We start from the raw sequence: 27,197 nt of genomic DNA, 5'->3' as shown, positions 1-27,197 counted from the left end.
TGTCTCTTGTTTTTTTGACTCATATACAGTCTGAGCCAGGTTCATCACATGCAGTCAATTATCATAATTATTTTGGATGTGCGCATGCGTCGGCATCTCTTTAAAAATAGCCACCATATTGAGTGTTCCAGCGGTGATGATACACAGCCGTAGCTATTGAGGTATACGCGATCATGCTTTTTGTTTTTACGTGTTAGTGTAGGACTGGGATGGATACCTCTCATGTTATTTAGTCTTTTTTGTTTTTCAGTAGCACTCGAGAACCAAGGCAGAATTAAGTCCCCTGAGGAAGCCTTTTGGTGAAACATTTCCCCATAGGGACGTTTCGCGCCTGCCATATATTGCTGCCTATAAGTTTGTCTTTCATACTTTGAAAAAAGATAAAATCTTTTTGTTTTTGCACTAATAAAAATTAAAAATTGAATTGTTGGGGTTTTTTACAACCTATGATTGAAGCCAGCACTGTGACGTGATTGCTGTACCACATGGTATACAGCGTAATGAGAGGCACAGGCTTCTGAGGTCTTTACCCCCAATTTTTACACAATTGACACAGTGCATTAGTAGCTATAGCTAACACTTTTTCCCACTTTTTTTTTTATTGCATTTTATAATATGGACATTTCTCTGTTGCCACAATGATGCTCGTGTCCCTCATTTTCCCAGTTCATAATTAGGCTGTTTCAATTTGTAAAATGGATGCTCATGCTGGACATTTCCAGCACACGGACGTCCATCTCCCACCTCAAAATGGTCCCAGCTTTTTTATTCTCCCCCCCCCCACCTTGGTTCATCAACATCTCTTCCCCCCCTTCTTGTACCCCTCCCTCCCAGTACCACCCCCTCCCGTGGTAATCCATCCCCGTTCCCTCAAACTTACTCTCCTCTTGCAGCTCCTTCCTGCCTCGGGACTGTCAGCACTGGGAAAAGAAAAAGGGGAAAAAAAAAAACAAATGAAAAGGCAGCTGGAACAGAGCCTCATGCTGCAGCTCTCAGTCAGGCCCTGCCGGTCCCTCCCACACAGCAGCAGGAAGTGTGTGACAGAGGGGGCGGGATTACCAGAGCCTGACAGAGCTTCAGCGCAAGGCTGTCTGGCTGCCCTTTCCTTTAAATTTTTTTTTTTGGGGGGGGGGGGGGGGGAGGAGGGGGTTCACCTCAGTGCTGACAGTCCCAGAGCAGGAAGGAGGGCAAGTCTGAGAGAAGACAAAAGGGAGCAGACTGCACCATTGGGTTGGGGGGGGGGGGTGAAAGGCGAATTTGGGATGGCTGTAGCAACGCCTATGCTCCTTCGCCAGCTGCAGCAGCCATAAAAACACTGGAACTGTTCCTCTGTCACATCCTACCTTCCTTTACTGATGCAATTTCTTGTTTGCTCAGGTTTAGAAGCACCATGGGGGTAGGGGGAGGAGAAGTGGGAGAATTGTTAAACCTTAAGTGCCAGATTTGATTTTTAATCGCCATGGTGACCTAACGCCTGGGGTTTGTCGAGCCTTGAGTTAGAATGTGTCTTGGAAGGTTGAAATGTTCGCCTACTGGTGTTCAAATGTCGCCATTTCTAATATCAGATCTGCATCCATTTATTCTTTTTCTTAGGGACTGACCTCTGTCTTATGTAGAAAGAGGAAAGAGCAACTACTTAGGCCCGGATGCTACAGTTGATGTTGAGTGAATATGGGGACACAGTTGGCATATGGGTTCCTGGAAGTCTCAACCCTTGAGTGGGTGTCATTGTTAAAGTCTGTAGTTGCCATTGAGTATCTGTTTGAGGTTAGGGGCTGTCAGTGTATGCCAGGATAAGAATTCCACCTAAGGCTGAGGAACTTGCTTAACATACCCCCAAACATTTACCATACAGTCTTTTGACTTAAAGCACAATATTTCAAAGCATACAACTTGACCAAACTTTTAGTAAACAGGTCCCCAAAATAGCTCTAGGGATTCATTAGAAGTTTATGAGATGTGCTACACTGTACACAGTATATGTGTTAGTTTATTTGATGCTTACCATAGGATCCTGGCACTCTCTCCTCATAAGTAAAATGAAGAAGCAGTTCCTCTTCTGGCATATGGCAGATGAACACTTTCAGCAAACAACAGATTATAAACAGTGCATTGTGAGCCTGCCAAATAAAGAGCTGACTGGAAAAGAAACAGAGGAAAAAAAAAAAAAAATTAACAGTTTTACTTAAGCAACATACAAGGCATTTCTTCTTGCAAGATAAGATATTAGGAGGCACAAGACAAAGCCAAACATCTTTTAACAGCTCAAGAAGTGTGTGGTCCAAACCTTTTTCAAATTTCCTGTCTTGGCCAGTCCTTGTCCAGCCCAAGGCTTCTCCAAGCCCCCTCAACTGCACCACAGAACAGGCCCTTCTAGTGCTCCCCAAAGCAAACAAGAACGTTATTTAAGCGTCAAAATAGTTTGTTGCTTGGGACAGGAAGTTTCTTCATATTTACTCTGCCCACCCACATTTTGCAGAGGTGTCAGAGGACTAACCCCGTAGTCTCGTACAAGGTTAAAATACAGTTCTTCTGTTTGGCCACCAAAGATGATCAATAGCAACAAATTCCACTTTGAATGTGTAGGTCTTGGCCTGAATATCTTTGAAAAGAATAATAAAGCTTTTCATGTGAGCAAGGCTTAAAATGTTTCCTGCACGTTAGAAGCAGATATAGAGAAAACCTGTCAATTCAAATCATTGTTCCTGTAGGTAAATTCGTTATTCTAAATGAATAAGGGATTTTACTAGCTGCGGTAAGAACTAGAACATACTCACCACAGCGTACAGGAGCTTACTATGGGACGCACTAAGGCATCCCAAGGTAAGTTCCAAATGTGTGAGCACAAACCAAAAAAAAAAGGGATGCGTGTATGGGGGAGGCAGAGAGTAAGCATTTCTGCACTAATCAGCCCATTTACATTGCCATGCGCTGATTAGCATATGAGTCTTTACCACGTACAAAACAGATAGATAATGCGCTAATGTTTGGTTATGGGCGCACACTAATGGCAACATTAGCGAATGACCATTAATTCAAAAAATGGAAAATCGGCTGATGACACAAAGTTATTCAAAGTCGTTAACTCGCGACAGGATTGTGAAAAATTAGAGAAGGACCTTACGAGACTGGGAGACTGAGCGGCTAAATGGCAGATGACGTTTAATGTGAGTAAGTGCAAGGTGAGATGCATGTGGGAAAAAAGAACCAGAATTATAGCTTCGTCATGCAAGGTTCCACGTTAGGAGTTACAGACCAAGAAAAGGATCTGGGTGCCGTCGTCGTCGATAATACACTGAAACCTTCTGCTCAGTGTGCTGCTGCAGCTAAGAAAGTGAATAGAATGTTGGGTATTATTAGGAAAGGTATGGAAAACAGGTGTGAGGATGTTATAATGCCGTTGTATCGCTCCATGGTGCGACCGTACCTTGAGTATTGTGTTCAATTCTGGTCGCCGCATCTCAAGAAAGATATAGTAGAACTGGAAAAGGTGCAGCGAAGGGCGACTAAAATGATAGCGGGGATGGGACGACTTCCCTATGAAGAAAGACTAAGGAGGCTAGGGCTATTCAGCTTGGAGAAGAGATGGCTGAGGGGAGACATGATAGAGGTATATAAAATAATGAGTGGAGTGGAACAGGTGGATGTGAAGTGTCTGTTCATGCTTTCCAAAAATACTAGGACTAGGTGGCATGCGATGAAACTACAGTGTAGTAAATTTAAAACAAATCGGAGAAAATATTTCTTCACCCAACGCGTAATTAAACTCTGGAATTCGTTGCCGGAGAACGTGGTGAAGGCGGTTAGCTTAGCAGAGTTTAAAAAGGGGTTAGACGGTTTCCTAAAGAACAAGTCCATAAACCACTACTAAATGGACTTGGGAAAAATCCACAATTCCAGGAATAACATGTATAGAATGTTTGTACATTTGGGAAGCTCGCCAGGTGCCCTTGGCCTGGATGGGCCGCTGTCATGGACAAGATGCTGGACTCAATGGACTCTTAGTCTTTTCCCAGTGTAGCACTATATATATATATTTTTTTTCTCCTAATAATACTTTTTATCTAGAAATGCTTGGTTAATGATGTAAAATCTAATATAAAATGTTCTATTATGTACTGTGTTGACATTATAAGTAGCGTACTATGTAATACTTTGTATTGATATATTTTTACTGCTGTAATTGTCTATTGCTTATGTTTGTTTGTTTGATTTATTCTTACTGTACACCGCCTTGAGTGAATTCTTTCCAAAAGGGGGTAAATTAAATCCTAATAAATGTTTTACAGGCTTTTCTTTCCAGTAATTTATCTAAACCCCTTTTAAACCCAACTGTGCCAACAGCCTTGACCACACCCTTGCAGCAACAAACTCCAGAGCTTAACTGTACACTAAGTAAAAAAAAAATAGGAGCTTCAGTTCAATGTGCTACCTATTAGTTTCTTGGGAGTGTCTCCAACAATCAATAAGGAAAAAAAAGAACTTTAAAAAGAATCAGATCAGCAAATAAAGAAAACCAATTAACTAAAGCACAAATACAGTGGGAAATAAGTTATTTCAGAAACAACAAGCAGATCAAAACCTGATGGCACAGGAAGAGATAGGAGAACTTCAACCTAAGGATGAGACATTAATCACTGAAGTATAAGACAATGGACTACGTATAAAAATGGTTCCCAGACAGCATGAAAAAACTGAGTTCTCTCCCTACTTACAGTTCTCAGCATATATAACAGTAGTTCCAAAATATTTAGCAAATGACAACATGACAGAAGGGGTGGTAGCTCAGAATGTCCCTTGATCAAATTATTGCCTTACAGCAGTACTTCTCAACCCTCTCAAGTTTTAAGAAGAAGCACAACGAATATGCATGAGACATCTATATGCATGTTGAAGCTCAGGTGGTGATGGAGAATGCAGAACAGTCTGAAATTAGATCAAGGGGTTATATAACTCCTCAGGGATTGTTACCACCTTAGAAACCTTTGGATAGAATTTCCCTTTTGACTCTCTGGATGTCCATGTTGCTGCTTGGAACGATTTGCTTTGGAAAGAAATGGAGAGTATTGCTCGCTTTCCTAAGAAGCCTGTGGCAGTCAAGCTTTTTATTCAGTATGTCCTACACAAACTTAGGGAACTGAAGAGAACAGTGTCAATTAGAAAGGCTAGGCAGAAATCTATTTGCTACATTACTGGAAGACCGAGTCTCATTTTCAAAGCACATAGACTTACAAAGTTACATAGGTTACTATAGAGGCATATTTTCAAAGCACTTAGCTTTTCAAAGTTCCATAGGTTTCTATGAAACTTTGGAAGGCTAAGTGCTTTGAAAATATGCCTCTGCGTAACTTTGTAAGTCTATGTGCTTAAGCACCTATAACTAGTAAGTACAGATACTAAGGGGCCCTTTTACTAAGCAGTGGAAAGCACTGGACGCTACAAGGCATTCCGCCGTAGTTCTGGGATCAGTGAACACCAATCCCGCACAAAAAATATGAACTTTTTTAGCATGGGGGGGCGTGTTTAGTGCAGGGCACACCAACTCTGTGCCCCCAATCAATCAGCACAAATTGCCGCATGCTGTCAATTAGATGGGTTCAACGCATGAGCCCTTATCGCCTACAAATTAGGTGGCGGTAAGGGCTCACGTGGTAATGGCCACATGTTAATTGGAAAATTAGAGCATGGCCATTAACTGAGGCCATTTAACAGCTGCGCCAAAGTGGCCTCAGCGAGTGGGAAACCCATGCACTAAAAATAGCTCAGGCCACATTTTAGCACAGCTTTGTAAAAGGGCCTCTAAGTCCTAAGTGTTGAAGCAAAAAAAGGATAATTCTGCTTATTTATTTTGAATGCAAAAGGTCTGTATAGAGTTTTTGTTTCTTTGATTTTTTGCTGCTGTTTTTTTTTTCTTTAAATTTCTCTTTGAGTTCTTTAAGGCCCCAGCTATTCCACAGAAGAATATAAGATTAGCTTCCAAATTGTGATGTTCTTATTATGGGGTTTTTTTCCTGATCCCACAGTGAGTCAAGCTGGACAGGGACCTGGAAATTTAAGAATAGAAGAGATTAAGGACTTCCTATCACATGCATTTTTGTTGAATGATTTTTCATCTTCCACAGTACAAGAGGTACAGAAGTTGATAACCAAGTCTGCAAACAGAGGCTCAGTCTTTCATCCTTGTCTTCCTTAGCCATAGGAACATTAAAGGAGTAGTAATCTTTTTTATTTTTGTTTTTGTTGTGTTTAAGTCATATTGTGAATATCTCTTTCAGAGGAAAGTTACCCGATAGTTTAAACATGTGCTAAAGGGAAACCCATTTTGAAAAAGGGAAGTGGTGAACCATCTGCTACCAGATATCTACTGGACAAATTTTGAACTTGCCTCTTATCTATAAGGCGATAGAATCTAGAATTTACTGAAGCCAATTCGGTTCCCAAGGCTAGCCATCCTAGTTGCTTGATGCTAGGGTCCATCTTGGGGGTCAGCACTCAAGAAAAAGATCTGGATGTCGTTGTAGATAATACGCTGAAATCTTCTGCTGAGTGTGCGATGGCGGCCAAAAAAGCAAACTGGATGCTAGGAATTATTAGGAAAGGGATGGTGAATAAGACCGAAAACACTATAATGCCTTTGTATCGCTCCATGGTACGTCCGCACCTTGAGTATTGCGTTCAGTTCAGGTCGCCATATCTCAAAAAAGATATAGTGGAATTAGAAAAGGTTCAAAGAAGAGTGACCAAAATGACAAAGGGGATGAAACTCCTCTCTTATGAGGAAAGGCTAAAAAGGTTAGGGCTCTTCAGCTTGGTAAAGAGATGGATGAGGGGAGGTATGATTGAGGTCTACAAAATCCTGAGTGGTATAGAACAAATAGAAGTAAATCGATTTTTTACTCGTTCCAAAAGTACAAAGACTCGTGGGACACTCGAGGAAGTTACATGGAAATACTTTTAAAACAAATAGGAGGAAATATTTTTTTACTGAACGAATAGTTAAGCTCTGGAACCCTTTGCCGGAGGATGTAGTAACAGCGGTTAGTGTATCTGGGTTTAAAAAAAGGTTTGGACAAATTCCTGGAGGAAAAGTTCAGATGCTATTGAGACAGACAGGGGAAGCAACTGCTTGCCCTGGGATTTGTAGTATGGAGTGTTGCCACGATTTGAGTTTCTGTTTGTAAAACAGTACTTGTGACCTAGCTTGACCACTGTTTGTAAAACAGGACACTGGCCTAGATGGACCATTGGTCTGACCCAGTATGACTACTCTTATGCTCTTTCATTTCTCTGATGATGCTGCCCAACAGAAAACCAATGACATGGTAAACATCCATCTTTTGGGAACTAGGTTCATATGCAATGTTGTTCACCAAGGATCATGCAAATCCCTTGAAATAAGATAGAAGAAATTTCTATCTAATTTTTAGGATCTACCAGATACCTGTGACCCAGACTGGCCATTGTCAAAGACATTATCTGGGTAGTGCCAGCGCAGTTACTGCAGTATCAGTATTTTCAGTACTGCTACATATACAGTAGAGGTGCTGAATATACAGGTTAAGTTAAATGCCTATGCCAGCATTTAACTCAAGCTGATAGCTATACTAGCTGAAAATTGACCCCTATATGTTTATCAAATAGAAAAGAAGCCATGGTAATTTTAATTAGGTACTTACTTCTGACATTCTGCTGAAATTTTCAGTTCTTTGGTTCTGCAAAGGAACACTTTGATCAAAGCCCCAAGATTACCACTTCGAGGATTATTTTCAACTGGAAAAAAATGTGAAAATAGAAATACAAATCACTCACAAATGTTGGATTTTTACTGTAAATAATGACAGCAGAAAAATTAGCTATTAATGAATACACTTTGCAAACTGTTAAGCTTAAGTAAGTCTATGCACCAAAGACTATTAAAATGGCACTCAAGTCCATCTAAAAAGACAGCCCTCTTCCTTAGCCATGTACAACTCTTTCCTAACTAGAGCACAAAAATTTAACAGTATGTCATCCACACAGGGCCGATTTGGAGGGGGGGGGGGATTCCCTCGGCCCAAGCCTTCAAGGGGGGCCCAGCACCAGGGTCTCTCCAGCTCCTGATGGGACCAGAGTGATCGCATCCCGACAGTAGCAGGAGAGAGAAAACACCGGTGATGGGCTCCACTTGGAGGCTGGGGAGAACCTGGAGGAGCACACACTGCAGGTCTTCCTCTAGCGCTGCTCTTCTGCCCACTGCTTGTTGAGCAGCTGCTTTAGTTCTCAGGCACGCATGAGCAATCGGCAGAGTGCATAAGCCCCATGTTCTGCTGGCGGGGTCTCAGGATCCCCGCCAGCCAAAGTATTTGAATTGCAGCAGCGATACAGGGGGTGGGGAAGCAGCAGTAACGAATGTGGTGGGGGAGGCAGCAGACAACGAATGAGGGGGGGAGGTGGCAGCAGCGACGATCATGGGGGGTGGGGGGGCGGCCCTGCCCGGTCAGTCTCTCGGCGGCCCTACATGCACAAAACCATGCTACTGAGTCTGCAGAAGTGATTGACTACTATCACATCTGGATGTACTCAACACCTGAACACAATTCTAAAACTAGTCTACAGACTGATGATAAACTAAAATTCCATTCTGGAAGGAAGTAGTTCCTGGTCAGATCTTAGGGCTGCCCTTTTGATAAGCATTAAACTTGTTCAAAAGACAACTAATACAAATAACCCATATCAACATTTCAGAGCTGTCTTTTTCTTTCCTTTGTACCTATCGAGACAACCGGAAATCCAGTTTCATTTTCACACAACAGCTCTTGAGCGCCAATCTGAACAAGAAAAACACAGAATCCTGCACCTTACTAATAAGATCTAATATTTGAGGCTTACTGTATAAAAGTGTATGCATAAACAGTACAAAGATGGCTTCCCTGCACTAAGTACCGACAAATTTTCCAGTGAAAAGTATACACATACTTCCATTTGAAAATGACTCCAGGGAATGTATGCACTTACTTTTACACCTGCTTTTTACTATGCACAAATTAATAATTGTATGCTTTATGTGCATATTTGTATAGCAACTAAGTAAATGTAAGTAGTTACTGTACTTAAGAAAAAGTTTTATTTCTTTTACTTGTACAGGATAAAATTTGTTACTTTTACTAAATTATTTTCAGCAATTTTTACTACTTTTACTCAGTTACATATGATGCTTGCAGTTAAAAGTAAAAGCGGAAGCGAGCTGTGATGATTCCACAGTAAACCAAATGAAACAGCAAATTTTGCTGTCGCTGAATATAGCCTACGAGAACAGTAGAGTTGCCTATGTTTGTTGAACTGGTTACTGGTCTCCAGCCAAACAGAACAGTGATGAGTTGGGACACTTAGAAGCAGAGATGAAGCTGGTAGCAGTTCTTGGTGAACAGACATATGTCTCTACCACAAAAGACTGCTAGACATCCCATGGAAACTTTTACACAGGGGGTGACTGTCCACTGGATTGATAGCCTTTAGGGAGGAAATCTGCTTGTGTAGCCTTAAGGCTTAAAGGTTCCCACACATCTGACATTCTTGTATCAGTTCTTGAAGATAGTCAAGCAGAGTTTGCCACCAGATGAAAATTGTTAGAACAAAAATTCCAACTTTATGAAAGCCTTCTTTGTAAATGGACAGCATGAGTGTGAAAAAAAAAGAAGATGCAAGTGATAAATTAAACAGCTCCTCACCATGGTAAAAAAAGAACTGCAGTAGCCACGCACGAGCAGAAGGCGGGAAGGCACTCGCAAAAGCGCAGTGAAGCTGGTCTCGCGCTCCACAAAAGCTCTTATGGCTTGTTATAAAGCCCAGACTGGGCAACGCGGTGCCGCATTACCCACTTGTGAGAATTATTGCCCTACTTGTCCTCGGAGAAAATACAGTAACATAGAAACATAGTAGATTGACCTGCATGGTCCATCCAGTCTACCCAACATAGCATAGTGAATAGATCATGCAGGTCCTTATCTGCTATCATCTATTATGCTACTATCGGGTCTTTTATTAAAGCTCCACACAAGCTAATGGATTTAGTCTGCGCTAAATGCTAAGAAGCCCGTTTATGCCATTAGCTTGTGCTAAGCTTTAGTAAAAATGTTACTATGCTATAACTGGCAACCAGTGAGGGATGCTGCTGAGCCCTGGAACTGTGATGTATCACTCTGGTTACCGAGTACTGCAAAGTGGTATTAACACTACCAAAAGCTTTATTTTTAAACTGTAACAGGTCTGCTTTCATGTAATAATTGGGTTCATGGATTTAAACAAAACACTACAACTCAGAATCAACACCTTCACCAATTATGTTAACAAAAGCACAGGTGGATCTGATTGGTTTCTCAGCAGTGAAGTTCCTTTTTTCAATATAGTTGTAAAATGAGAATATAAACTAAGCTTACACTGTAAATAAATGGCATTATGGGCTAGATTCAGTAAATAGTGCTCAACGCTAATGTATAATGGGCAATCAAAAATGAGTGCCCACTACAGAATAGCACCAAGTGCCCAAATTTAAACACCAAAAAACTTACATCTGCTAAAATTAGGTGTAATTCCCAGCGCCAAATTTGGGTGCACATTCTATAACGCTGCGGGCAAAAGTTTAGGAACATCCCTGATCTGCCCATATACCTCCCAAGCCATACTCCCTTCTGAGTTGTGCATCATGGGATTTGGGTGCACATTATTACAGAATAGCGTGTAGCAAGATATGCGTGCAAATCCAAACTGGTGCCAATTAGCACCCAATTCTTGGCACTAATTAGCATGTCAGCACATTTAGTTGGGCGCACACCTTGGATAGGCAGGGGTATATTTGGGGGAAAATTAAATAGCATACCCAGTGATACTAAGGGGTTCTTTTACTAAGGTGCACTAATGGATTTTGTGCATGCTAATGATTAGCAAGTGCCCTAATGATAAGACATTCATATTCCTATCAGCCTCTTATCTGTTAGCGCACCTTAGTAAAAGGGCCACTTACATAGTTTTTTTTTAATAGAATTTTAAGGAAGCTTTTTATGCCTGTGATTGAAACTTGAAGGCATTATAGTAAAAGTGTCTAATCTTAGCTCTGAGGTTTTCCCTCTTTTGAGATAAATGTTCTCCTTTCGAATACGAGTTATCCCTTTGAGCAGCAATTTACTAATTTTTTTTTTTTTTGGGGGGGGGGGTGGGGTTAATACTGAAAAAGGGAGATAATCTTACTTAATGATCTGCAGATTGAAATGGTGGCTTCCTCCAGTATCTTTGAGTCAGCACTGTAAAGAAAACAAAGGATTACGTAAATGCTTATACATGAAAACAATCTTGTACAAAAGAATGTTACATTTTGAGTAAGATAGAAATGACAGGATTTTTATAAAGACAGATTTACAATATCAATCATTCATTATACTTGTTAGGCATACAATAAAAATATGTTGCACAGCCTATGCAATTCAATGAAAAGGCTCAATGAATGGGGCTCTGGAGCAGTATCAGTGACCTACACACAGTGTATATGTTGTTCTTTACTCCACCGGTTGCCAATTCAGATAGAAGGGTAGCTGTTTGTTCTCTTGTTAAAAAAGAAAAAGGTACTACAAGGAAAGGGGAAATAAAAGGACAATTCAAAACAGCATGTTTTTGGTGTATCACACTCTGGTACTGATAGAGTTTCTAGGGTGTGAGGAGAAACAAAGGGCTGGAAAGAGGAGAAAAAAATGGCAAGCATGAAATAGGAAGAGGACAGGTTGAAAGAAGAGTTGGGGGAATATGAAGAAATATTGTGAAGAAGGGAAAGATAGAAAGCTGAAAAACGGGGGTCAGAGATGTGTAGGAGAAGGGGGGAGGAAAGTGAAGAGCAAAGAAATAGGTCAGACAGATTAGGTACCGAAAGCGAAGAGAGAAAGTGGAAGGTAATGAATGACATAGTGGAGGAGTAGCCTAGTGGTTAGTGGACTTTGATCCTGGGGAACTGGGTTCAATTTCCACTGCAGTTCCTTGTGATCCTAGGCAAGTCACTTAACCCTCCATTGCCCCAGGTACCAAAACCTTAGATTGTGAGCCCTCTAGAGACAAAGAAAGTACCTGCATATAATGTGTACAGCGCTACGTACGTCTAGTAGCGCTATAGAAATGATGAGTAGTAGACTAGAAAGCAGGGGTAAAAGGGGAGATGCAGAGATGGAAATATGGGTGTGGGGGCTACTGAACAGTGATGGAGATCGACAGCTGGGAATGAAACTGGGAAAGGTAGTACAGTAGGTCTAGAAAACAGGAAGACAGGAAGATGGAGAGTGTATGGAACAGGGAAGGGTACGCAGGGCTGGTGAGAAATAAAATAAGAGAAAGGGTTGGGAAAGAAAGAGAAAGAGGAGTAAAGAGGTGGTGCTGGTGAGAAGGAAAAAAAAAAAAAAAAAGAAGGCAGAGGAACATTCACTCTGTCCATACAGTTGGATGTTTTTATTATGCTCCTGTGAGCTGCGCTGCTTAGACCCAATTAACTACCTTCAAGTGTTATGTAATCTTTACTCTTACAGAACTGGGGAAATAAGTCATATGCAGCACTCAGTCTTACTACAGTCTCCTTGCTTTCATGCCCTAGTTCAGGACATAACTTTGGCCTGATTGGGATAAGAGCCATACCAAATCCTGCTGCTACTCCTTGTGACTTTGGGTAAGTCACTAAGTTCTAAATTACCTCAGGTACAAAATTAGGCTGCAAACCATCTGAGGACATGGAAATACTTAGCATACCTCAAAGTAACTTAACTTGGTATCATATTTATTTTATTTATTTATGACATTTATACCCCACATTAGCCCAAAATATACTCAAGTTCAATGTGGCTTACAAACAATAAAGTAAATAAAAAACATAATAATGTACAGAATATAACACCTCCTTCCCTTATTTGTCCTTTTAATCCTTTTTACCATTGCCCTCCATATCTGTCCCAAGCATTCATGCTCAAAATCTTGATACAATTATAGTCTCTGCAGACAAGACTTTCAACCTTTCAGGCCTTGCCATCTTCAACATCAATCTTTACAACATCCACCGTCTTATCAATACCTTTATTACCAAATTTTTCTTATAAAAATCCCCACAGCCACTAAGATTATTTTTTTTTTTCAAATAATTTTTGTTTTTAAGAAACAAAGAAATGGACAGTACAGCAGAATACTGATACAGGAATCAAACAGCCTTGTATGTCATATACACAAGTAAAGCAATAAGGCTGGTCACTAAGATGAAATAAAATAGAAATTAAAGCTAGCGCTCTATCCCAGCCTTGAACACCGCATGCTGTCTAGGGCTGTAAAAGCTACTTAATGCAGGTTACCCCAATGCTTTCTTGAAGGCCTGGTGCACTAGTACTATTGCTATCTAGGGTTGTAAGCAGGGTTGCTTGGGAACCCCTCTCAGGCTACATAGTCAAAATATGTTAACAACGGGATCTTATACCAGTGCCATCTCATCTTATAAGTACCAAAACAGCAACATAGCTACAGATTTTGTTTTTTTAATACACTATTTAATATTAAGAGGAAAAGCCCTGTACTCCTGGGCTGAACTTTGTCTTAGCCTATAGTTCTCTGAACTGCAGCATTGGTATCTGGGTGTGCATTTCATATCTACTGGGGCTTAGACATGCATAGGACTGCCTGAATAATAGATGCCGGTACCATCCAAACTCCGTTTGGGGGCGCAATCGCTCCGTGGCATTTAGGGCACATTTCTGTGGGTTGGTCATAAAAAAATAAGGACCAAGTAAAGACAGTCTAGTGCTCGTCAGGGACGCCTTTCTTTTTTCCATTATCGGCTGAGGACGCCCATGTATTAAGCACGCCCCAGTCCCGCCTTCACTATGCTTCCGACACGCCCCCGGGAACTTTGGTCGTCCCCGCGACAGAAAGCAGTTGAGGGCGCCCAAAATCGGCTTTCGATTAGGCCGATTTGGGTGACCCTAGGAGAAGGACGCCCATCTCCCGATTTGTGTCGAAAGATGGGCGCCCTTCTCTTTCGAAAATGAACCGAAATGTGGTTTAAATATTATGCTGCTTATTTAAGAAGTTCTATGTGCCCTTTAGACATGCAAAAACTGACATTTGGGGGGCCTTTTATTAAGCTGTGGTTAAAAAGTACAGTTGTACCGAATAGCACATTTTATTATTCGGCCGAATACGAATAATGAAAATTATTCGGCCAAATACAAATAACGGACATTCAGCTTTAACATAACAAATAAAAAAAGAAGCAATGTAAAATCAGAGATCATGTGCAACTTTCTTTAAATCAGTCACCTTACTTTCTAATTCTTCCTACTTTCTTACCCATCTATATGTTACAACTTTGCCTTACCCTTCACTACCAATTATAATGTTCTATTACGTATTGTGTTGTCATTGCAAGTGGTATACCATGTCATACTTTGTATTGTTAGTAGAATATTTTTACTGCTGTAATTGCCTATTGCTCATGTTTGATCTATTCTTACTGTACACCGCCTTGAGTGAATTCCTTCAAAAAGACAGTAAATAAATCCTAATAAATAAAAATAAGTGTTTAGTTCAGTAGGATTTAGCACAGTAGAGCCCCAGATTACTCATATTTGAATTTAAATCACTATTCAGCCAAATACAAATAATGTTTTGGGGCCCGAATCAAATCTAATATGAATATTCGGTACTGCCCTAGTAAAAAGTGGCCTTTGCATGCCCTTACGCAGGTCTTTCCCGTGTGCTAAGGCCATTCCTACTGCAGCTGGAAGACAGCCAATTTTCCCAATTAATGGCCATGCGCTAATGTTGCCATTAGAATATGGATATTAAAATAATTAGTGCATGAGCCCTTACCACTACACATTTTGTAGGCGTTAAGGACCCACAAACTAAATCTGCACCAATTAGTTAGAAACACAGTAATGTGGCTGTTCTGATTTGCACTGTCACACGTACTCTGCCCCCAAACATGCACCCTATGAGAAAAATTCTGAAATGTTTTTTGGCGCGTGGTTTCTATGCACATATTAGGCTTTTACTGCAGGACACCTCAGCATGCCCTGCCGTTTAAGTCATGGTAAGTGTGCCCTAGTGCTTACCACAGCTTAGTAAAAGGACCCCTTACACATTTATACTGCATGGACATCTAAATCCCACTTTTACAAAGCCAAGAAACTGGAAAAATTTGCATATAGCAAGGGGGAGTGGTCTGGGGCATGTTTTGGCCTGAATTAGGGCAAGCCAAAAAAAAAAAAAAAACCAAACATCTATTTCACATTTCAGAAGGAAATGCATGTTTATGCCAAAAAGATCGACATGAGGCTTTACACCTCCTACCCAGGACATTTTTTTTTTTTTTTTTTAATTTTACATTTGTACCCCGCGCTTTTTCACTCATGGCAGGCTCAATGCGGCTTACATGGGGCAATGGAGGGTTAAGTGACTTGCCCAGAGTCACAAGGAGCTGCCTGTGCCTGAAGTGGGAATCGAACTCAGTTCCTCAGTTCCCCAGGACCAAAGTCCACCACCCTAACCACTAGGCCACTCATCCAGATTTTAGAAACGTTCCACTGGAGGGATATGGGGAGGTTGTTCCCTTTTATCCCCAGTGGTTGCTGTACCCCTGAATGTAAAACTGAGAAGGGATAACCAACTGTTTGACAGGGTAGGTACAATAAACATGCGTTTCTAAAATGGCTAGAAACATTTTCATTTCAGAAAACAAACATTTATGTGCCTGTTTGGCCTCACTGATATTTGAGATGTTTATGGTTCTAAAATGGATAGTTTTGTGCTGCATAAAAATCCATTTCTCCATGCATCTTAGAATAGGCTGTATGTCGGCAGATCCTCTCTTCAAAAATACTAGCGGAACTTGCTATATCCCAACCTGGATGTCTGAATTCGGATTTGTATGACCTTTCTAAAAGGCCGTTCCACACAAATTCAAAGCGTGAAATTGACTAACTTTCCTAATATTGAATTGGCATCCATTCATTATTGCAAATGATTTTTGAAACAATAGCTTTTTACAAAACTAAATTTTTCAATGGAAAAAAATATATGTGGAAAATTTTCTAACCTATGTCTGAATGAAATGTTAATTTAGTATTTGAGTGCTTTATCAAATACTAGTAAAAAAGGCCCGTTTCTGAAAGAAATGAAAAGAGCGCTAGCAAGGTTGTCCTCTAATGGCAACTATGTTTTTAAGGGAACTGTTAGGAGAGAGAGTACGTATAAGAGTGAGTGAGTATGTGTGAGAGCAGTGTTGCCAGGTGGGCGGTTTTACCGCCCAATTGGGCGGTTTTCCGCGACCCGCCACGGGAAATTTTTGCCCACGGCGGGTTGCGGTTTTTTGGGCTTCTTTTGTGTCTTTTGGGCGGTTTTTTAAACGTTTTTTTCTGGCCGCGGGGGCGGGGTTAGTGACGTTGTGGGCGGGGTTAGTGACGTTCTGGACGGGGCCGATGACGGGGCGGGGCCGATGATGGCGGGGGCGTCAGGGGCGGGGTTTGAGTTTCGGCGGGTTTGGGGCTGGATTTGGGCTCCTTTGGGTGGGAAAAAAATTTTCCACCTGGCAACCCTGTGTGAGAGAGTGAATGAGTATGTGTCAGAGAGAGAGAGTGTGTGTGTCTGTCTGTCTGTGTGAGAGAGTGTAGTGTGTGTCCCGTGTGCACCAATTATGCTCTCTCCCCTACATTCATCCATATGCACCAAACGTCCTCTGTGCCCTGACCCCTCCCATCCATCCACGTGCAGCATCTCTCCCCTGCCCCCTCCATCCATCGTGGTGCAGCAATTCTCCTCTGTCCCTTGCCCTCCCCCACTACATGTGCATCAACTCTGCATTCTCCCCTGGCCTCTCCTCCATCCACCCATATCCAGGGCCCCCCCCCTCCCCCTCCAGCCTGGAAATGCGCAACTTGGCATCTCTGCATAAATACACAAAACCAATGGGGTGTCAACAGAACCAATATAACACCTATCACTCTCTCACCACTGCCCCTCCTCCTAATAGGCATCTCTCTTTAAGGCGAGGTCCAGAGTCCAGCAACACATGGCATGAAGGAGGTGGTGTACAACAGTTCCCCATGCATGCACTTTCTGCCTCCTTCCTGCAGCAGACTTCCACTTCCTGCAGCAAAAAACAGCACCTCCCTATGACAATTGTAACCCCCCCCCCCCCCAATTATATGTGTGCCACAGTTTGAGAACCTTATCTACTTTGTTTAGCAGTACAGAATGAAGGAGTTAAGAGTGGTGAGATCTAAATGCAGAGATTTATTTATTATGACATTTCTACCTCGCATTTTTCCAAGAAAGCTCAGGTTCAATGCAGCTTTTCCTGGAGAAGTGAATAAAAAATTGGACCTAGGCGTTGTCTGATGAGCCCCCATGAGGATCATGGGGTCCACAAAGAAAAATCAGGCTGGCTGGAAGTCTCTATTTATATTCTTGCATCATCAGCCTACTCTGAAGAACTTTGCTGGATGTGTAAGATCTTCTTTTAAACAGAATGCATTATCTTTACAGTTATTAATTTAAAAGCTGTCAGAACTTTTGCTGTGCATGCCTATGGCATTTGAAATTGTTGAAGACATTTCTAAGTTTGTGCTGAATAAAACTGGAATAGCTGGAACTACCATTGTTTTTTGTTTGGGTTTTTTTTTTTTTTGGGGGGGGGGGGGGGGGGGTTGTTGCTTCTTCTGGAAATTTTATTTTTCCATCACGTTGGTCCCAGTTTCTCCGTCTGTCTTCTGCTAATTCTCTTTCTAGCAGCTTTTGTCCATTGACTTTTCTTCTCTCTCCAGTCTTGTTTTACTCCTTCACTACACCTGTCTCTGATATATTGATCCTTCCTTTCTAGGTCTTTTTCTTTTCTGCCTCTTTATCCACTCAGATTTGACCTTCTTTCTCACCCTTCTTCTTTTGACTTTTCAACTAACTATTAACTTTCCATATTCTTCTCTTATTCTCTAGCTGTCCAATTTCCCATCTCACTCCTTGTCCAGCCTGCTATTCCCTTCCATCTTTCATCTATCCTCCATTACTACATTTCTACCTCTGTATTCACTATCTGCCTCTCACTGATTAACTTACCACCCCTTCTTGGCCTCTCCCACATGGTTCCACCATTTCCACTATTTTTTTGTTGTTGTTACATTTGTACCCCGCGCTTTCCCACTCATGGCAGGCTTACATGGGGCAATGGAGGGTTAAGTGACTTGCCCAGAGTCACAAGGAGCTGCCTGTGCCGGGAATCAAACTCAGTTCCCCAGGACCAAAGTCCACCACCCTAACCACTAGGCCACTCCTCCACTAGCAACATTCCATGTAGAAGTCGGCCCTTGCAGATCAGCAATGTGGCCGTGCAGGACGTCAGACTCACAGAAACAGAAGCCTGCGCAGCCTTCTAGATGGAATGTTGCTAGTGGAATAGCAACATTCCATGTAGAATCTCCAATAGTAGCAACATTCCATGTAGAATCTCCAATAGTATCTATTTTATTTTTGTTACATTTGTACCCCGCGCTTTCCCACTCATGGCAGGCTCAATGCGGCTTACATGGGGCAATGGAGGGTTAAGTGACTTGCCCAATTCCCCTACCTCTCGCTATTCCTGTAGCTCAGTATCTCTTCTCCCTGTCCCTTTTCCTCCACACCCTCATCATCTTCCTATCCCATCTCTCTTCCCGTCTGCTACCTCCCCCCTTCTTCCCTCCTGTTTCCCCATCCCACCTCACCCCATCATGTTACATGAGCCAGCATCTCTCCCTGCCACCCTCCCTTTGATCTGCACCTGCCTCTCCCTCCCTTACTTACCAGAGTCCAACATCTTCCTCCTTCTTTCCAACTGCCCTTCCATCTAGCATTTCTCCCTCCCTCCCCACCACTCCTGGATCCAACATATTTCCCTCTTTCTTCCTTCCACTCCATTGTCTACCATCTCTATCTCTCTTCCTCCTCTCTGCTCCTGGGCCCTTCATTTCTTCTTCCATATCCTCCCCCAAGTCCCCCTATCTCGCCTCCCCTGGTCTACTTTAAAACAGATCCAGGGGACGCCCACGGACTCCCACCTCCTTCCATTCGCGCCACCCAGATTCAAGGTCTCCCTCCCTTCTCCGGCTTTCTATCATCGCATTTTGTTGACCGGGGGGGGGGGGGGGGTCAGTAGTGCAGCAGTGATTCTCATACAACACTGCCTGTGTCTGTCCCGGCACTTTCTCTTTGCCACGATGTGTTCCTCCCAGGCTGACACAGGAAGTTGCATCAGAAAAAATATGAGGAGGAAAGAATTGGGTTGGGGGCCAGGTGCCGTTTGACATCAAGGATAGGTTTTGGAAAGGAGGAGGAAAAAGGTGTTGGGTTGAGAGTGGCGGTAAGGGGCTGATGCATGCCATAGCATTCTTGTGCTTTTTATGTCAATTTTTCTGGCAGTGCCTGAGTCAATCACCTTTATTTATTTATTTGCAGCATTTGTATCCCACATTTTCTCCACACACAAGCAGGCTCAATGTGGCTTACAAGACATTAATAAATAGGGTCAGGTACTACTACTACTACTAAACACGTCTATAGCGCTACAAGGCTTACGCAGCACTGTACACCATGCATGAAAAAAGACAGTCCCTGCTCAAAGAGCTTACAATCTAAATAGGACAGACAAACAGATAGAACAATTAAGAGGTAAGGGAATTAAAAAGGTGGGGATAAAAGGTGCAGGCAGTGAGCAGTGATTAGGAATCAAAAGCAACATTAAAGAGGTGGGCTTTTAGCCTGGATTTGAAAACGGGCAAAGATGGGGCCAGACGCACAGGTTCGGGAAGTCTATTCCGGGCGTGAGGTGCAAGGTAAAAGGAACGGAGTCTAGAATTAGCAGTAGTGGAGAAAGGGACAGACAAGAGAAATTTATCTACAGAACGGAGTACCCGAGGGGGGGCGTAGGGAGAGACAAGAGTGGATAGGTACTGGGGAGTGGAAGAGTGAAAGCATTTATAGGTCAGTAAGTGAAGTTTGAATTAAATGTGGAAACGGATAGGGAGCCAGTGAAGTGACTTGAGGAGAGGGCTAATGTGAGCATAGCGACTTTGGCGAAAAATGAGCCGCGCAGCAGAGTTTTGGACTGATTGAAGAGGAGAGAGATGGCTAAGTGAGAGGCCGGTGAGAAGCAGGTTGCAATAATCTAGGCGAGAGGTGATAAGAGTGTGGATAAGGGATCTGGTGGCGTGCTCAGAGAGGAAGGGACGGATTTTGCTGATGTTATAGAGAAAGAAACGACAGGTTTTGGCAATCTGCTGAATGTGAACAGAGAAGGAGAGAGAGGAGTCGAAGATGACCCCAAGGTTACGAGCTGATGAGACAGGGAGAATGAGTGTGCCATCTACAGAAATAGAGAAAGAGGGAAGAGGAGAGGTGGGTTTAGGGGGAAAGATGAGAAGTTCAGTTTTGGCCATGTTCAATTTCAGATGACGTTGAGACATCCAAGCAGCGATATTAGATAGGCAGGCTGATACTTTGGTCTGGATGCTGGCTGTGATTTCAGGGGTAGAGATGTAGATCTGGGAGTCGTCAGCGTAGAGATGGTATTGAAAGCCATGGGATGATATGATAGGTAAGGGAGGGGTACATGAGTAAAATAATAAACAAAGTACTGTGCAATAAAAATTGTCCTCTGAATCAATACAAAGCAGAGTCTATTGAGTAGCAGCAGTAGGATAGGCCCGACAAAACAGATAGTCTTTAAAGATCGCCTGAAGTCTTGATGATCACGTAGCGTTTTCACACAGTTCGGTAATGCATTCCACATCTGCGTACTTAAGTAGGAGAAATTAGACGCGTAGCTGGTTTTGTACTTAAGACCAATACAACTTGGGTAATGAAGATTCATATAAAGTACGAGATGATCTTAATCTATTCCTCGCCGGAAGATCAATTAAATCAATCATATACTCCGGGGCATCACCGTAGATTATTTTGTGGACTAGAGTACAAAGTTTGAAAGTAATACGGTCCTTAATGGGGAGCCAGTGAAGTTTCAGCCGAAGAGGTGTAACACTATCGTATCTCGTTTTGTTGAAGATCAATCTGGCAGCAGTGTTCTGGGCTGTCTGGAGTTTTTTCAGAAGCTGAACTTTACAACCCGCATATAAACCATTGCAATAGTCTAGATGGCTCAATGCCAATGATTGCGTCAAGTTGCGGAATATATCCCTTGGGAAGTAGGGTCTTATACGTTTAAGTTTCCACATAGAATAAAATATCTTCTTTATAACGGCAGTAACTTGACTCTCTAATGTAAGATGACTATCAATGGTAACTCCTAAGATTTTAAGGTGTTCAGAGATAGGCAGCGAATAAGCTGAAGTAACGAGGGTAGCAGGCTTATAGGTACGATATGGGGATGAGACAATAAGACAATGAGTTTCATCCGTGTTCAACTTCAACCAAAATGTGTTAGCCCATAATTCCATGAGGTTCAAGCAACGATCAATGTCTTTGGAGATATCTGAAAGGTCACGTCGGAAGGGGATATAAAATCATGACATCATCAGCATAAATAAACGAGTGATAACTCTCTCTGGATAAGATGTTTGCCATCTTTATGGTACAGACAGGAAAGCTGACATTTTGTGATGAGCTGAAGATTACTCCCATGATTTTAAAACAATAGTATCTTGAATGTTCACTGAATACAGCAATTTGCAGTATTTTGGGGGGCAGTAATTTTGTGGTAAAATGTAGGCTCTATCACAAAGCTTTCTGCATGGAACCCTCAATCAGTTATCTGTTTCTTTGTGGACTGGATCCCCTTCATTTTTCTTTTAGAATGTATAATGGTCTAGGTTGAACGTATGCATGTTTTTTTTTTTTCTTTTTGATGGATGGATTTCTTTTGTTCTTTTTTTGGATGTCATAGACTGATGGCTCTGGAAGCCAAGTATATAATTGTAAATAGCTTGAAGCTTCAACAAAAATAAAGCATATTTTTAAAAAACACAAACGTCAATAGTCTGTGACACTTTTTAAAGGACAAACCAAAAAAACACTGAATGTAAGCAATTTCAATGACACCAGAAGTTCTGCAATCAATTTTACTTTTTTGGTTTAGCACACGCCTATTCAGTAGTAGCTCTAAAATGAACTACATTCAAGTACAGTCGATATTCTCTACCCTTGGACGGCTTATAGTCTAAATTCATACTTGAGGAAATGGACGCTTACGTGATTGCCCAAAGTACATCTGTGGGATCACAACCCTGGCTTCCCTGTTTCTCAACCCACTACTCTAAACACAAGGCTACAATACCCCAACTTTTACACATCATATCCTCAGCCAATATCTAGTTCGCATCTCCAAGTAAAATAATGTCTCTTTGGTGCTCTGTGTTGACAGTACATGAGTAAGCTGGAGTTCACTACGTGCCCAGGATTTTCATCTCTGCATTCGTATATTTGTCAACTCAAAACAGATATTTCTGGTATATCAAGAACTCTTCCTCCCCTTGCTGATTTCTTGGAAATGTTAAAAAAATAACATTTTGTTTCCTAGGTGGTCTTGTTATAGTGTAAAAAGAAAGGCAGCTGTAATTAAAAACAAATGGTCATAAAAAAAATGCTCCTACGCTCAAAAGGTCCTTAGCAGAGGACAAAGGAAAAAACAGATTTAAACCACTCGACTTACAAACCAAAATGGCTTCCAGTTTTCTTTCAGTTTGACATTCACATAAGAAAATCATAAGACCTACCAATAAATTTAAATAGCAAAATTACTATATATACTCCCATAATCAGTCACAAACGTTTTGACCATTTTTAAGGTCAAAAGTTGGGGCATGTGATCTAGATATATTTATTTTTTATTTTATTTTATTTATTTCTACCCCACGCTTTCCCACTCATGGCAGGCTCAATGTGGCAGGCAATGGAGGGTTAAGTGACTTGCCCAGAGTCACAAGGAGCTGCCTGTGCTGGGAATCGAACTCAGTTCCCCAGGACCAAAGTCCACCACCCTAACCACTAGGCCACTCCTAACATCTAACACATCTAACAGCCTTCCCTATTCATCTACTCTGGTTTCTACTATTACTACTTATTTCTATAGCATTACTAGACACCTTCTCCCCTTTATCATCTCTTCAGGGTCTTTCCTGGTCTCGCTGGCAGCAGCTGCAAGCATACTCCCCCCCCCCCCCCCCCCCCTTCCCACCACCTCCATGCTACTGCTTTCCTTCATACCTGTTCCTGGTGCTCCAAAGCAGTTTCTACTACAGAACAGGGCATTCCTGTAAAGGCCTGCGTTCAGGCATGCTGCCGAGTATAAACCCACCACCTGACAAGTAGTGCATCACTGGAGCTCTTGTGATTCATTTCCTGTTGGGCAGAGGGCGTAATCCAGCAGGGAGCCTGAGCACAGGCCTATACAGGAAGGCCACATGCTGGTGCAGAAACTGCTTTGGAGCAATAGGAACAGGTATGAGGGGAATGGGGAAGGAGGGATGCTGGAACTCGAGTGGGAGGGAAGGAAAGGGAAATGCTGTACCTGTGGACAAACAGGGCAACCTATGCCCAAATCAACATATCACACAGAAACTAAAGGGGGAAAAAGTAGGGATGCAACATATAGACGGTAACTAATTTTCTTACCTCCCACTGCTGTATGTGTAACTTGAAACAAATGTCACATATTGCCAGATAAAGGCAGAAGTTTTAACACAGTACTATAACCAACAAAGACCAATGCTCCAAAACTAGCACCAGGGTTAACAAGCTGTTAACACCAGGTTTGTGTGCATGTTATTGTGTGCCGAATGCTCAAAGGGCTTGAACACCAATGTTATCGTGCGCAGTAAAGACAGTCGAAAATCAAATTAAAACGATAAAATATACACACATGGGCGCTGGAATGCAGAGAAGGAAAATGATTACTTTAACACCTAGTTTTTGACAGGTCAGGGGCAGTGTAAAAGGTTTTGAGGACAAGATCTCTCATTATTTTTCACATTAAACTGCCGCATTTGTCTTCTTTGAGAAGTAGAAGGAGGGTCCTGCAAGTTTTAAGACAGACAGGAAAGAACAAACATGCGTGAGTGTCTTAGCAAAACCGAAAGTAAAAGCAAACAGCCACGCCACTTCTTCTGCAGCTAAATATGAGTCTTACAAAGATTCCACATACTAATAAATATTGTGAGGTTCATATTTAGGCACTGAAGAAAAAGAAGCAATGTGGGCTAGCACTTCCATTTTTTTGCTTGGACATGTGCACAAGAGCTGTGCTTACCACAAAACCTTTGTGCACACGTGTCAGGGACACTCCTCCCTCCATTTCCTGGTTAACAGCACAATTTAACTGCACATAAAATTGAAATATAATTAGCTCTGAGCATTGCTGAGCTAGGTTTTTTTGTTTTTTTGCGTTATTGTTGCATTGCGAGCCCCTCTGTGTGCAGCTTTGGGCATCAGCCCCAAAGTGCTTGCAGTTATTCAAAATTCCATGACACCAGAGTTTTGACATACGTTAGGGATCTGAACTGGGACCGGTGCTTTTTTTTTTTTTTAATATATCTATAAATGATGTGGAAGGGTTAAGAAAAGTGATTGAATAATTGTGCCATCTACAAATTTAGTTGTTAAATCTTGAGGTGATTCTGAGAAATGGCAGGAGGACTGGGCAAGGCTGGGGATCTGGCAAATGTAAATGCCAGAAGAAATTTAATGTGAAGAAGTGCAAAGTGATATATATATAGGGAAAAACAACATTTATTTATTAGGATTTATTTACCGCCTTTTTGAAGGAATTCACTCAAGGTGGTGTACAGTAAGAATAGATCAAACATGAGCAGTAGGTAATTAGAGCAGTAAAAATAGTCGAACAACAATACAAAGTATGGCATGGTATACTACTTGCAATGACAACACAATATGTACTAGAACATTATAATTGGTAGTGAGGGGTAAGGCAAAGTTGTAACATATAGACGAGTAAGAAAGTAGGAAGAATTAGAAAGTAAGGTGATTGATTTGAAGAAAGTTACACGTGAGGTCAGAGAGATGGTAAAATATTATCTCAGCTAGGGTAGGAGTGGATAAACATGTCCCGCTGCAGTATGTGCAGCCTGAGTCAATACTTGTGTGTGTGAGACTAACAAGTTAGTTACTTCTTCCATTAAAGGCTTGGTTGAAGAGCTAAGCTTTCACCTGCTTCCTGAAGTAGAGGTAGTCTTGTGTTATGTGGAGCCTTTCAGGCAATGCATTCCAGAATGTGGGGGGCTACTCCGGAGAAGGCTCGCTTGCGGGTATCACATTGTGTAATGTCTTTTGGAGAAGGTGTAGTTAGTGAAAGTCCTTGGGAGGACCTTAGTGTCCTTGATGGTGTGTGAAGGATCATCCTATTCTTCAGATACTCGGGGCTATTTCCTTTCAGGGCCTTGAAGATCAGACAGTTTTAAATTTAGCCCAGTATAGTACTGGTAGCCAATGAAGTTTTTGCAAAAATGGTGTGATGTGGTCACGTCGCTTGCAACCTTCTATGAGTCTTGCTTGCTGCATTCTGAATCAACTGGAGCTGGTGCAGGCCCTTTGTAGGCAGACCATTGTATAGTGCATTGCAGTAATCCAGTCTTGATGTTACCATGGCATGCACAACTGGGATAAGATTTACCTTCTCGATGTAAGGCAAGAAGCAGCGTAGCTGTCGCAAATAGCAAAGCAGCTCTTGAAGGTTGCTTGGTACATGATGCTGGGTTCCATATTAATAGTCACACCACCCAGGAAAAAGATCTTAGAATCATTTTGGACAAAACATTAAAATTTTGAGCCTAGTGTGCCTTGGCTATTAGTAAAAGCAAACAGAATGATAGGGATTATTTGGAAAGAAACACGGAATTTAAAAAAGTCATAATGTCTTATCAATCCATGACACAACCTTACCTTAAATATTTTGTGCAGTTCTGCCCCACCCTCATTTCATAAAAAGAGTATACCAGAAATAGAAACAGAGAAGAGCAACCAAAATGATAAAAGATGGAATGTCTTCCCTATGAAGAAAGACTAAAAAGGTTAGGGCTCGTCAGCTTGGAGAAGACACTCCTGAGAGGAGATGGAAATAAATCATGCCAAGTCGCATGCATTAGTTGTGTGACACACATTTGTCATCCTTCTCCAGCTCACATGCTAAGACACCCTTCCCTCCAGCATTAACTCCTGTCCACCCCCTCCCCCCCATCCTCAGTTCAAAATCTTTCTCCCACTTCCCTCCTCCTACCTCCCCCCCTCAGGGTCCTTTTAAAAACTTGCCTCCCCCCAGGGTCCCTTAAAACTTGCCCTTGATCCTTGCTGCTCCAGCAGCCGCAGCACTGAAAGCAAGTAGTCTGTGGGTGGTCTTCAGAGCCTTCCCTCTAGTGGACCCACCCTCCAGAAACAGGAAGTAGAATCACAGGAGACAGGACTGGCAGACAGAAGGCCCTGCGGATGCCCACAGCCAGCCTGTTTTCAGAGCTGTGACTGCTGCTGTCCCGAGGATGAAAGATAAATGATTGAGGCCTGCAGGGGAAGAGAGAGAAGGAGAAGGGAAGTAAAGGAAATGATGCCCTGCGGGGGAAGGAAGAAGAGATACTGAGGAGAGAGAAGGGCATTTGATGACTTCCTGGAGAGGAGGGCAGAAGGAAGAGAACAGAAAAGAGGGGGAGATGCTGGACGATGGGAAAGGATAGAACGGCATGTGAGGAGAGGAGGGATGGGGACACAGAAGGATGATATTGGATAGGGCAAGAATATGGACACAGAGAAGGAGAAGGCTCAACATGGGGGGAGGATAGGAGCAGGGACACAGGGGAAATACTGGACAGGGTGGATAGCCACACAGAAGGAAGATGGATGGTGGACATGGAGAGAGAATAAATGTCAGAGATCCTGGCAAGACAGTGAAGAGAAGACAGAGGAAAGCAGAAATCAGAGACTAGGACCAACACATTTTGAAAAATAAAGTGACCAAATGAAAAATGCAGAAAAGGAATTTTATTTTCTAATTTTTTTTTTTATTAGAATGTGTCAGTTTTTGGAATGTACATCTGACAGAGCTGGTTCTAGACATGGCTGGGGGACATGAGAGAACCCTCCAGCATAGCGGTGGTATTTGTTCATATTTTCATGAATGTTTTATTGTAACCTACCCAGGAGGGCAGGCTAAAAAAATAATA

The 27,197-nt window shown here is 42.1% G+C and overlaps 1 protein-coding gene across 1 annotated transcript in view; it reads right to left on the bottom strand.

Annotated features, from left to right (window-relative positions):
* The window catches only part of DYM (dymeclin), a 693,305-nt gene that overhangs the window by 619,086 nt on the left and 47,022 nt on the right, over positions 1–27,197 (bottom strand). The window contains exons 3-5 of the mRNA XM_030192928.1: positions 11,224–11,276; positions 7,677–7,770; positions 2,006–2,139 (exon numbers count right to left, since the gene is read on the bottom strand). Coding sequence (XP_030048788.1) covers positions 2,006–2,139; positions 7,677–7,770; positions 11,224–11,276 — 281 coding nt within the window. The remainder of the gene's footprint in view (positions 1–2,005; positions 2,140–7,676; positions 7,771–11,223; positions 11,277–27,197) is intronic.

Source organism: Microcaecilia unicolor, chromosome 2 (assembly GCF_901765095.1).
Source record: "Microcaecilia unicolor chromosome 2, aMicUni1.1, whole genome shotgun sequence".
In the NCBI taxonomy this organism is placed as follows: domain Eukaryota; kingdom Metazoa; phylum Chordata; class Amphibia; order Gymnophiona; family Siphonopidae; genus Microcaecilia; species Microcaecilia unicolor.
The sequence above is the reverse complement of the archived record's forward strand: the minus strand, read 5'-3'. Positions and strand labels throughout refer to the sequence as shown.